We start from the raw sequence: 12,170 nt of genomic DNA, 5'->3' as shown, positions 1-12,170 counted from the left end.
TATGTGTGTGTATACATATATGTGTATATATTTAATACATATAGCATTTGGATAGAAGACAGACATTTGTACCATTTACCTACTTTATCTTTACTTATTTGTACCACATACCACACACATGAAATTTCTTGAAATCTCTTAAGACCAAGAACAAGGGCTTGCAACTTAAGACTGACGCATCAGCTGAAGTACTGTTTATTTTGGTATACAACTCTGATTTTTCCTCACAGTGATATTTTGAAAAATGGGACTAATAACTCAAATTTTGGGGAATCCTTTAAGGAATATTACCAATATCAAGGAATATTACCAATATTAAGAAGTAAAAGTCATCTGGGTGTGGTGGTACCAGCCTGTAGTCCCAAAGACTCAGGAAGCTGAAGCAGAATGATTGCAAATTCAGAAAAGACAGTGTAAATGGTCACATTTATCTTGATAGTCATTTGGAATAGTGCATTAATAATTAAACTTTTGTGTCCTAAATATACAAGCATAATACCAGTGCTAAGACACTATTAATCAAATATGCATCCCAGAAACCAGCAGCAATTCTTTTGATTAGCTATTGCTGTTTTTTTAATAAGGGAAAAACATCCTCTTGACATTGTTGAATTTAATTGCCTTTTACAAAAGGTAATTGTTCTCTGTTCTTTTGCATAAAATTAGGACTTAATTTCATGATTTAAATTTATTAAATCTGTGGGTTATATATTTATTAAGAAAAAACACATAAAATGTATGCACACATTAAAACCATTTAAAAAAATATATGGGATCTCTTAATAATTACAAAATGCTTAAGAGTCTTAAGTGTTTAGTCTCAAATACCTGTAAGCCAAACCAATAAATTAGCTATTTGATTAATATTGGAGAATTTAACAGCAATGTGTTCTTGAATTATTATGAATTATGATAAGCAACATGTTAGTATGTTAATGCTAATACATTTGCATCTTTCTATTAAAAAAAAAAAAAGAATGATTGCAAATTCAAGGCCAGCCTCAGCAATTTAGTGAGGCTCTAAGTAACATAGAGAGACCCTGTCTCAAAATAAAAAATAAAAGGGGCTAGGGACTTAGCTCACTGTTAAAGCACCCCTGGGTTCATTCCCCAGTACAAAAGAAGAAGAAGAAGAAGGAGGAGGAGGAGGGGGAGGGGGAGGGGGAGGGGGAGGGGGAGGGGGAGAGGGAGAGGGAGAGGGAGAGGGAGAAGAAGAAGAAGAAGAAGAAATAGTAGTGAACGTCAAAAATAATACTTTGGGGGCTGGGGCTGTAGTTCAGTGGTAGAGCACTTTCCTCACAGGTGTGAGGCCCTGGGTTCAATCCTTAGCACCAAGTAAAAATAAATAAATGAATAAATAAAGATATTGTGTCCATTTACAACCAAAAAAAATTTTAAATAATACTTCATCTTAGTCTTTCTCATGGGTAATCCTATAAAATATTACTTTAATTTTGTGTAATATAGCCAGAGGAATGTGGAATTAATATTAATAGTGATTATAAGAAATTTATGTAATATTCCAGGTTTTCCAGTAAATAATTTTTTAATGAAGTTAAAACAAAAATTAGAAAAATAATGGCAATGACATTGTTTAAAATATCAGTATTCAGGCTAGTCACTGTGACACATACCTGTAAGATAGCTTTCTATGGGAAGACTGCTTGAGCCCAAGAGTTTAATGCCAGACTGGGCCACATTGTAAGAACCCCCTCCCCTCCAGAAAAGAAAGAATATGTCAATTTATTACATTCATAAAGTTCTTTACAGTTTTTCAGATCTCTTTGCTAGATGTCATTGTATTTAACTGCCATGGTATTTATGATGTAAATAGGGCTGGGGGTATTTGCTTTCTTACAGAATTAGTAAACAAGTCTCACCTAAGATGTTGATGGTAGAGCTGGGCCTGGAATCCAGATCTCTGTCACACTAGTGTTCCACTACACATCCAGACAACAGTTCAGTGATTTGACAAAGTACCTTCAACTCGAAATAATTAAGTGAATGCTGGATTCATACCTGTTGATTCCCCAGGCTTGTTTTAGTGCAGTTAAGTTTAAGGGCAGAAAACTGGTGAAAAGTTTCCCATTCCTGCCTGAATTATTTGAGGCCATATGCTCATTGATATAGGCAGGATGTCTAGTTTGTAAAATGGAAATAACCTCTTCTTCTTTTGATCACCCAAGAACTTTGATTGTGGGCTGAGTAGTAATTCATAGGGAAGAGAAAATAGAAAGTGTAAGACGTGAAATGCTGTGAACAGGCGCTATAACCCAATATCACCAGGTAATTCTCAGTGTGATGTTTATTACTACTTCATTCATATAAGTAGAAGCCAAACCATTTTTATATAACATCTTGTCTAGTTCATTAATTGTTCTTCAATAAACTTACTATGCTTTCTCCTGTAACTCTTGTGCTAAATGAATTTACTGTTATTAACACTAACGTACAGTCAGAAGCAAATGTAGAACTGAGTAAATGTAGTATAGTGTTAAGAGTATTTCTGTGATTCTCTATTTGTAAACCTTTTCTCTTCAACTTTTTGTTTTTGCTGGGTTTTTGCCTCCAGTTTTTTTGTTTGATGGTTGTTGGCTTTTTGTTGTTGTTGTTGTTTTGTGGTACTGGGGATTGAATCCAGGGGCACTTAACCACTGAGCCACATCCCCAGCTCTTTTTATATTTTATTGGATACAGTGTGTCACTGAGTGCTGAGGGCCTCACTGAATTGCCCAGTCTGTCTTTGAACTCACAATCCTCCTGCCTCAGCCTCCTGAGCTGCTGGGATTACAAGCATTGCCTTTTCTCCAGTTTTAACTTGAAGTTTTCAAATCCACAGGAAAGTTGAGAAAATACTTGAACTAGATTAACAAATCGTTAAGATTTTTGCCACACTTGCTTTAATTTTCTCTCTGTGTATGCTTGCCTAATCATTTGAAAATAAGGTGCAGCAATCATTACATCTTACCCCATATACTTCAGCCTGCATCTCCTAAGAAGATATTCTCTCATGTAGCCAATAACACCATTGTCATTTCTAAGAAAAGTAATAATTTCATAATCTACATCACATTTCCCTCAATTCCTGTTGTCCCCAAAATCACTATTATAGTTTTTAAGTTCTAAACAAGATACATGCATTGCATGGGTTGTTAGGCCTCTTCAGTCTCCTTCAATCCCTTAGTCTCCTAATCTTATTTATACACACACACACACACACACACATACATATATATAATTAATTTATTTTAGTTATAGATGGACACGGTACTTTTAGTTAATTTATTTATGTTTATGTGGTGCTGAGGATAGAACCCAATGACTCACACATGCAAGGCAAGCACTGAGCTACAACTCCAGCCTTCCTAATCCCTTTTAATCTATAGCAGTCACCAGTTTTGTTTTTTTAAAAGAAGGAACAAGAATACTTTGCTGTATAGTATTAATCATGCCAGATGATTATACATATGATCAGGTTATCTATTATTCAGAGATGCTAAATTTAATTAGTAGTAGAAATTTGGGTCTCCCTCACACAAAGTCCAAATTTAATGTTGTAGGAGTTTTTTGAGGTTTTTTTTTTTTTTTATTGTTTTGTTTTGGTTTTGGTATTGGGGATTGAACCTAGGGGTGCTCTACCATTGAGATACATCCTCATCCATTTTTATTTGAGATAGTCTCACTAAGTTGCTTAGGGTCTCTCCAGGTTTCTTCTTTTTCTTTTTTAAATTTTTTATTAGTTATTGATGGACCTTTATTCATTTATTTGTTTATATGTGATGCTGAGAATCGAACCCAGTGCCTCACACATGCTAGGCAGGTGCGCTACCACTGAACCATAACCCCTCTCTCCAGATTTCTGAGGCTGACCTGAAACTTGGATCCAGCTGTAGTTTTTTCACTAACTATACAGCATTATTTTAAAATATTTTTTAGTTGTAGGTAGACAAAATACCTTTATTTTATTTTATTAATATGTGGTGCTGAGGATCGAACCCAGGGCCTCACACGTTAGGCAAGCGCTCTACCGCTGAGCCACAACCGCAGTTCCACATTATTTTAATTTTTAAAAGATCTTATGTAAGAGCAGTAATTATTCTGGTTTAGAAATAATGGTGACTGTAAATTGCTGATGGGGTAGTATTCATTCTGTCTTCCCCAAAGGCTGCTCTACCAACTTTTTCCTCCTACCTTCTTCTTTATGTAAAATGGAAATAACCTCTTTTTCCTTTGATCACCCAAGAATTTTTATTGTGGACTGAATTCATAGGGAAGAGAAATTAGAAAGTGTAAGACATATGAAATGCTAGGAAATTTTTGTGGTCTAGCTGCTAGTAAGCACCTAAAGCTAGAGATAGGTATAAGTAAACATTTATGGGCTGGGGTTGTAGCTCATTGATAGAGTACTTAATTAGCATGCAAAAGATCCTGTGTTCAATCCCCGGAACTACAAAAATAATAACAATATTAAACATTTATGATCTAGGCATAGTGGCACACTCCTGTATAACCCCAGCTATTTGAGAGGCTGAGGAAGGAGATCACACAACTGAGAACCCTATCACAAAATAAACTTTTAAAAGGTTGGGGATGTAGCTCAACGGTAGATTATTGCCTGGCATGTGCAAGGCTCTGTGTTCAGTCCATAATACCACAACAAATCAATATATAAACATTTATGGAGGGAGAATAACAGTAAAATGAACATTTATTAATCCATTACCATGTGTCAAGACCCAAGCCAAGTACTTTTTATGGATTGGGCCAAGTACTTTATATGGATTAGTTACTCTGACCCCATTAGGTAATAAGCAATATTGTTTCCCCACTTACAGACTAGGACACTCAGGCATAGAAAGGTCAAGGACCTTGCCCAGGGACCAGCAGCAAGTAAGTGCTAGAGCTAGGGTTCAAACCCAAGGCTGATTAACTCTAGAACCCATTTTTATTCCTGTGCTGTGCAGCCTTCATTATTGTGTACCAGGTATTGTACCTAACACTGTCTCATACATTTCTTATATAATTCTCACATCAACCTGTAAGAACAGTCTCAAATAGGGCATATGATATCTGAACCATTTATCCTATTTTGTGGTTCTCTCCCATGTTTCAGCCAAGGTCTTTAACAGCAGAGTGGTTTGTCCAGCGGGGTCCCTTTTCCCACTCCCCAGCACCCACATAAACAGGAATCATGTGCTGAAAATGAAACCAGGTGGCAGAAGCAGCTGCACAAGCAAGAGAAGCCTGATCGGGTCCACATTAACCAGATGACAGGAGTGAGAGCCTTCATTTACAGTTCGGGGGACCATCAGTGTGAACTGGGATGACAGTGAACCTGAAATAAAGGTCGTTGAAATAAGACTGATTTTCTAAGGGAAAGTGTTTCCTTATTGTTTTTCCCTCTCACCAGAGAGGATGTGGCAGTCTTGTTATTCAAGTAACTTCAAACCAGTGGTCAAAACCATGAAGAAATTTCTGAAGGAAAGTGTGATTTTTCATAGTTTTTGGTGACCACTTTTAGTTTCCTTTTCAGATTTTTTTTTAAACCATCATTACTGAGTCTATATGACTATAGCATAATAAACAGAGGAGTGCAATTTGCCCACGATGGTCGAGGGAGCAAAGTGATTTTATCATTAGAGGTCAGCTGTACAGTTATTTTTAATATGATAAAGTACTGTATGCATTTTTGCAGTATGAAAGAATCTATGTTTAGGACAAATTTTTCTCATGGAAGTCCACAAACGCTAACTTAACCTTTGGTTACGTTATTTCTTAGCATTTCCATCTATAAAAAGAAAGTAATATTACCTATTTCCTGGGATTTTTGTGAGGATTAATTTTACATACACACATGGGATGGGGTATATTTCATGATAGAGTGCTTGCCTAACATGCACAATGAAATCAGGCTTTGATCCCCAGCACCAAACAAAATTTATACACACACACACACACACACACAGTGTAGAGGAGAGCATGACACAAAGTAGCTCTCAGTGTAGAAGTAATTATTATCATTTATATCATTGAATTTAGTATTCTCACATGATATGGGTCTGGGAATCTTCCCTGAATTAGGACACTTGGCCTATTAACCCAGGAAAACAAACATTCTAGACACTGCCTGACTCTAGCCTAAAATTAGAGACATAATCTCCTTTAGTGACCCACTCTGGTGCTGGCAGGAGGTTCATACTGCCATGGTGCTTGTCACAATCTGTCTTTCTTTTTCAGGTGGTTAGCTCAACCAATGGAGAGCTGAATGTTGATGACCCCACAGGAGCGCACTCCAATGCACCAATCACAGCTCATGCCGAGGTGGAGGTAGTGGAGGAAGCTAAGTACGTTCATATGTCAAGGGGGTTCTTGAGTCATGGATTGGAAAATCTTTTCTGTCTCCTCCTCTCTGTGTACTGCTCATCTCAGACTTGGATTCTTCATGCTGCTGTCCATAGCTTTCTTCCCTTGTTTTTTGCATGCTATCTTAAGGCTGCTGCTGCCCTTCTTTAGCTGTGATTTATGGGACAATAGTCAAGTTTTTCTAGTCCACCTGGTGCAAAGGATATAATGAACTATAAGAATTACATTGTAAGGGCTACAGCAGATACTAGCCATGAGCCTCTGGGAGTCCTAGAGTTTCATACTTCCTATGAGGGGGGAAAAAAAAAAACTTTTAAACCATGAACTGTGCTGAACAGCATTAAATTTTTGATTGTTGGCCAACAACCGTGGGTGTTCAGTTCTGGAACAAGGGTTTCAGGGCTCTCAAATGATTCTGGAGACTTAAGACAAGAAAAATAGTTTGCACCTGTGAGTGTTTTGGAAAGGAAGGGAAGTGACCCTAATCCCAAGAAGGTGAGGCAGTTACCCTCATGCCTTTTTCTGCTTCTCTTGCATGTATATGTCTTGCTCTGCCCATATCACCAGTCCCTTGGTGCTATCTGCATGGTCTGTGTTTAAACTCTTAAATTCTGGGATGGAAGGTGAAATAATTGCTGATTCTGCTGCAAACGCAGCATTTTGCCACTTCTATCCCTTTTTTCTGGGAGGGTTATGCCAGCAGACCATTTTTAGTAAGGAAACATATCTCCTATTCTCAGGAACTTTGGCCATGTTTGGGAACTCAATTTTTCTTCCATTCTCCTCAATAAATATTAAGGTATTCTTACCTTCTGGGTTTTAACCCTGGCAGCACTTTGGAGTCACCTGGGACATGTTAGAAAATACAGATGCCCGAGTCTGGCCCTAGAGATTCTGATTTGTTTATTGGAATCTGGCCTGAGCATGAAAAAATTTAAAAGTTCATGTAGTTCTAATGTGCAACCAAGGTTAGGAACCATGAAGCATGATCTGATCTTGAAACACAGCCATATCTATAACTACCTCTACCTCCCACTCCTAGTTCACACTTGTGGCTGTTGCTTTTAGAAGTTCTACTCTGAATTTAATATTATACTTTGAATACAAAGATCAAATGGACTTTAGTCTTATGATATGCCTAATATAGATTTATTTTTTGAACCCATTCATCTAATTTCATTTTGGTAAACGTGTACAGTAATTGTGTATGTGAGTATGGTGTTTGTGTCTTGTGTGTAAGATAGAGGGCCATTCACATAGAGTTCAGTTTGGTGTATTCTGTTGTGGTAAAATCCAAATTCTAGAATATAAAGAGAGTTTAAAGTCTTCCCATGTAACAACAAAGACCACTGTGCATCTTTGCCACCAGTTCCAGGTTTGGGCCTTCTGAAAGGTGTAGAAGCCAGAAGGGGAGCCATTGTATTTGACCAGTCTTCCAACAGCTTATGGAATAGGGCATTTTGTTTGCTATTTCCCTGATGATTTTATGTGCTACCAATCCATCTTGTGTAGGGAACTGTCAGGGCCCAGCCATGTGTTGTTATTCTTGGCCCTCTGGGGGTGGTGGGGCAGGGACAGGGTAGCCATGTGTCTACTTGCTTGATCATTCTCCTGGGAAGAAGTCTCAGCTAGAGAAACATGAGGCGTCTTGAAAAACCCCTCATTGCATGCAGCTGGGATGCCATTTGTTCATGCAGCCTGTTTATTGGGTAAGGGGCGCTGTTGCCTATATTAAGATTTGTCTTGGGTATTGGGAGACTGTGACACCTTCACTTCCAAGCTTTTGAATTTGGGTTCCTCATCCAACTTGTTTTCTGTGAAGTGAAAATATAGGATTTTGGTTTTTGTTCTGTGAGCAAAATGAACATTTGGCTTTCTTTTTTCTGTTAGCTGCAGGACACATGTCCTTGTTTAAGTATGGTTGGAAGGGTGAGGAGGGCAAGCAGCTTTTCAGTTGATTTTTTGTTATATAAGTACACAGGCATTTCAAGTTATCTAGACTTCAGCTGTGACCTTATAAACCTGAACCTCATTTCTCCTGAGAATTAATAAGAGTAGATTTAGGCACTTCTCTGGTGGTTATGACCACAGCAGTGACCATCCTCCCTCTGGTTCATCTGATAAGATAAAGTGTCTCTTAAACCTTTTCTCCCTCTCTGGAGCAAGAGTTAACTGCTAGTTGCTTTAGTCAGGCATGTTGTGCTTGTAGAAAGCAAGGGACTTCTTTTTCCCTCGGTGTAGGAGAGGATAGCTCAACATTGTACAGGAAGACCTCGTTCGAGAACCAAATAGCTCAAGTGTGCCTGACTGAGTTGTTACAGGCAGGGTCATTTGCTCTTTCCCCTGCCACCTTCCTGAAAGTTGCTCAAGAAAGGCTATCCTGGGACTTCTACCAATTCTTTCTGTTTTGCCTTCCCCCTAAGATCCACTTCCCACCTTGTTGCTTCTGTCAGGCTCCTGCCCCCTCAACTTTAATGTGGAAACAAAGTGGTCTACTCAGCCTACCTCAACAGGAAGAAACTAAACACAGACACATACTGCATGTTTGCATGGCTCACAGGGAGTCGCTTCCATCTCATCTTTGTGGACTAATATCTCTCTTTCTTTCTTTCTTCCTTTCTGTGTTTTTTCTCTTTACATACTCTGTAGCTGCCTGAAAATGCTCAACCTGTGGTGAGTCCCTCTCTCTAGTACACATGCAAGGGGAGCGGACCAGACTAGGCTGGGATTGGCAAAGCCAAACAAAATGCTTTAGGAAACATAAATGGCTTCCATATGCCTCCTGTGCCATAACCACCCAGACTGGGGAACTAGATCCACAAAGTAGGGGTGGGGCAGGCCTACACCCAGAAATTAATCTGTTCCTTCTTTCTTTTTAAACCTACCTCATTTTTCTCTGCCACCTCTGCAAATAACATTCCACATTATCCAAAATTGTCTTTTTTTATTTTTGGCAGAGCAAATTTTCTCCCAAAATAATATGGCCAGGTATTATTAAAGGGAGAGAGACTGAGGTAAAAAAAGGTTAATATAGCAGTTGTTCAGGTATCAGTTGTTCCCTTGCCAACCACAAGGATTGATGTTGTTACCAGATAATTTCACATTCTGCAATTGGGTTTCTAACTTGGAAATTGGCCGCTCTGGAAAAAAAAGTATCTTTTTTTCTTTAGCTAATTCTTCTATCTGTAGAGTGGGAGTCTCAAAAAAGAACCCCTTAGGGAAAGATGGACATTTTATTGTTGTTGTTTTGGGGGTTATTTTGTTTGTTTTCTGTTCACTTTCTTTATTCCTATGAGAGTATAGTAGGCCAAGGGCTGACTCAGCTGATGGAAATATTGGAGCCTGTCACTTCTCCCAGAGAAGGCTTCTCGAATGCTTTCTTGGCAACAACAGGGGGTATATATGGAAATGGAACACCTAAAGGATTCATTATCGGTGACAAACATTCTTGCTGCAAGATAGGGAACCCCCTAGCTCTCTTCCTGGACAATGCTTGTGATCTTCCAGGTGCTCCTGAACTTGCTGGTCTATTGCAGTCTGGAATTGAAACTCTCCCACATTGCCTTCATGCATAGGGCCACATTCTACACCATGATAACAGCCTGCTGGACTCTGACTACCTCATTTTTATTTTCTTCAGTGATTGGGTTGGGCACTGGTTTCTGATCCCTAACTGTTCTAGGCCAAATTGCCTACAGGGCTTTCCTAGGGATGGGAATGTATTAAAGATAACAGTTGGGTTTTATGGAGGTAGGATTTATATTCTTATGGTTTCAAAGAGCACATTTGGCCTATTCGTTTTGCGAATATGTGTCTGTGTAATCTGACATTGTTGTGGTCTATATTTTTCCTGTGAGATGTCAGTCACATGATCCTGTTGAAAATTCTTGCAGTCTTGTTGTGCTCATCAAAACTTGTACTTGGGCTGGGCATGGTAGTGCATGCCTGTACTCCCAGCAGCTTGGGAAGCTGAAGCAGAGGGGTTGCAAGTTCAAAGCCAGCCTCAGCAACTTAGCAAGGCATCAGGCAACTCAGCAAGACCCTGTCTCTAAGTAAAATATAAAAATGGGCTGGGGATGTGGCTTAATGGTTATACAGCCCCTGGGTTCAATCCCTGATACCAAAAAGAAAAAACCTGTACTAAGAACTCTAAGTTAGAGTCTCAAGGTCTGCCTGGAGAGATAAGACATGATATTAGGTGAAATAACAAGGAATTCTCCAGTACACTTACATTATCATTCCTAGAAGGCTGAAGGGGCCAAGAAATCACTGTGAATGGTCAAGGAAGACTTCATTGGCATAGCAGAACTCAAGCCAAGTTTTAGAGGAAAGAAAGAATGTGCAGGTATGGCAGAGAAGAGGAACATAGCGGAGTAGCTGAAGGGAAAGAACAGGACACAGTAAGAGAGTGATATGAAAAGGGTAGTTAGTCAAAGAACTGCAGGAATAGTGCCTGATGGCTCCTCAGGAGTCTTGGATCAGTTTTTGCTCTAGCATGTTAAGAACCTCTTGTTATTCAAATAATCAAAGAATCAACTGGAAAGACACAGAGGTATTGATCACCTGGCCTGATTTTCTTCTGAAAATAACACACTGGTATGAAGTCACTCAGTGGACTTAGTCTGGAGTCTAGCCCAGTTTAATGGGTCCTGTTGCTAGTCATTACTGCAGAAACCAAACAATTAAAGAGCAGGATGTAGGGCCTACTTCCTCATGAGTGGAATTGTTAATAGCTTGTGTTACTGCTGAAGCTTTAACTGTAATAAAAGTAAAAATTAATCTAGGGCTCTAAATTTAAAATATTGCAGTTCCTCTGAAGGACAGCTCACAACACTTCTCCACTCCAGCGATTACACACTGCACATCAGGTTATGGTATACCAGATATTAATTTGTTTGGTTTGCCTCGAAGGAGGTAAAAGAGAAGTCATTGTATGGCTTGATGTGGGCCAGTATTTCAAACATTTTTTGATTCCTTTTATTTATTTTTTATTTTTGTTTATTTATTTTATACTTGGAACTGAATCCAGGAGCACTCTACCAGTGAGCTATATCACCAGTCCTTTTTATTTTTATTTTAAGATAGGGTCCCACTAAGTTGCTGAGGCTGGCCTTGAACTTGGGATCCTCCTGTATCACCTTCCTGAGTTGCTGGGATTATTAGATGTGCGCCACCACTCTTGACAACTCCTTTTATTTAAAAACACAAAATCATCATTTTAGCATCCTCCAAAGAAAATAAGAATAGAAATTAACTTAAAAGTTAGTTGGGCTGGGGTTATGGTTCAGCAGTAGAGTGCTCACCTAGCATGTGCGAGGAGGCCCTGGGTTCGATCCTCAATACCACCCACATACAAATAAATAAATGAAATAAAGGTTTTTTAAAAAAAAGTTAGTAATACCTGTGAAAATCATGGTTCAAAAGGATCAGTAAGACTATTGAAATATTAGGGATCCCATGAGATTAACTTTGCCTCTTTAAATATTGCTGGACATTCAATTTGGTCTTACTCTAATACACATACATACACACACACACACACACACACACACAGAGAGAGAGAGAGAGAACAAGACCAGTTTTTTTCTTGAATTCTTCCTCAGGGTTTCCACTGAAGACTATCTTAAGCCATCAGAAGTGCTGGTCATTTATATTTAAAAGAATTTATTCTGTTCTCGAATCTGTGTGACACTTTGGTTAGTAATTATATTTGCACCCATTAATGGTACTTTTTTTTCCATAGGAAAATCTCTTTGCTATTTGTTATTTTTAGTTATACATGACATTAAAATGTTTTTGACATATTA

General features: G+C 38.6%; 1 protein-coding gene across 8 annotated transcripts in view; it reads left to right on the top strand.

Annotated features, from left to right (window-relative positions):
• Csnk1g1 (casein kinase 1 gamma 1) overlaps positions 1–12,170 on the top strand; it is a 146,847-nt gene that overhangs the window by 130,861 nt on the left and 3,816 nt on the right. For 7 of the 8 annotated variants that reach the window (XM_071608375.1, XM_071608377.1, XM_071608380.1 and 4 more), the window contains one exon: positions 6,238–6,344. In XM_071608375.1, the coding sequence (XP_071464476.1) occupies positions 6,238–6,344 (107 nt within the window). Of the gene's footprint in view, positions 1–5,113; positions 5,248–6,237; positions 6,345–12,170 lie in introns of those variants that run through there. The other variant, XM_071608381.1, reaches the window with a different exon arrangement.

Source organism: Marmota flaviventris, chromosome 2 (assembly GCF_047511675.1).
Source record: "Marmota flaviventris isolate mMarFla1 chromosome 2, mMarFla1.hap1, whole genome shotgun sequence".
NCBI classification, from domain to species: Eukaryota; Metazoa; Chordata; class Mammalia; order Rodentia; family Sciuridae; genus Marmota; species Marmota flaviventris.
Note: the sequence above shows the minus strand (reverse complement) of the source record. Positions and strands in the feature narration are given on the sequence as shown.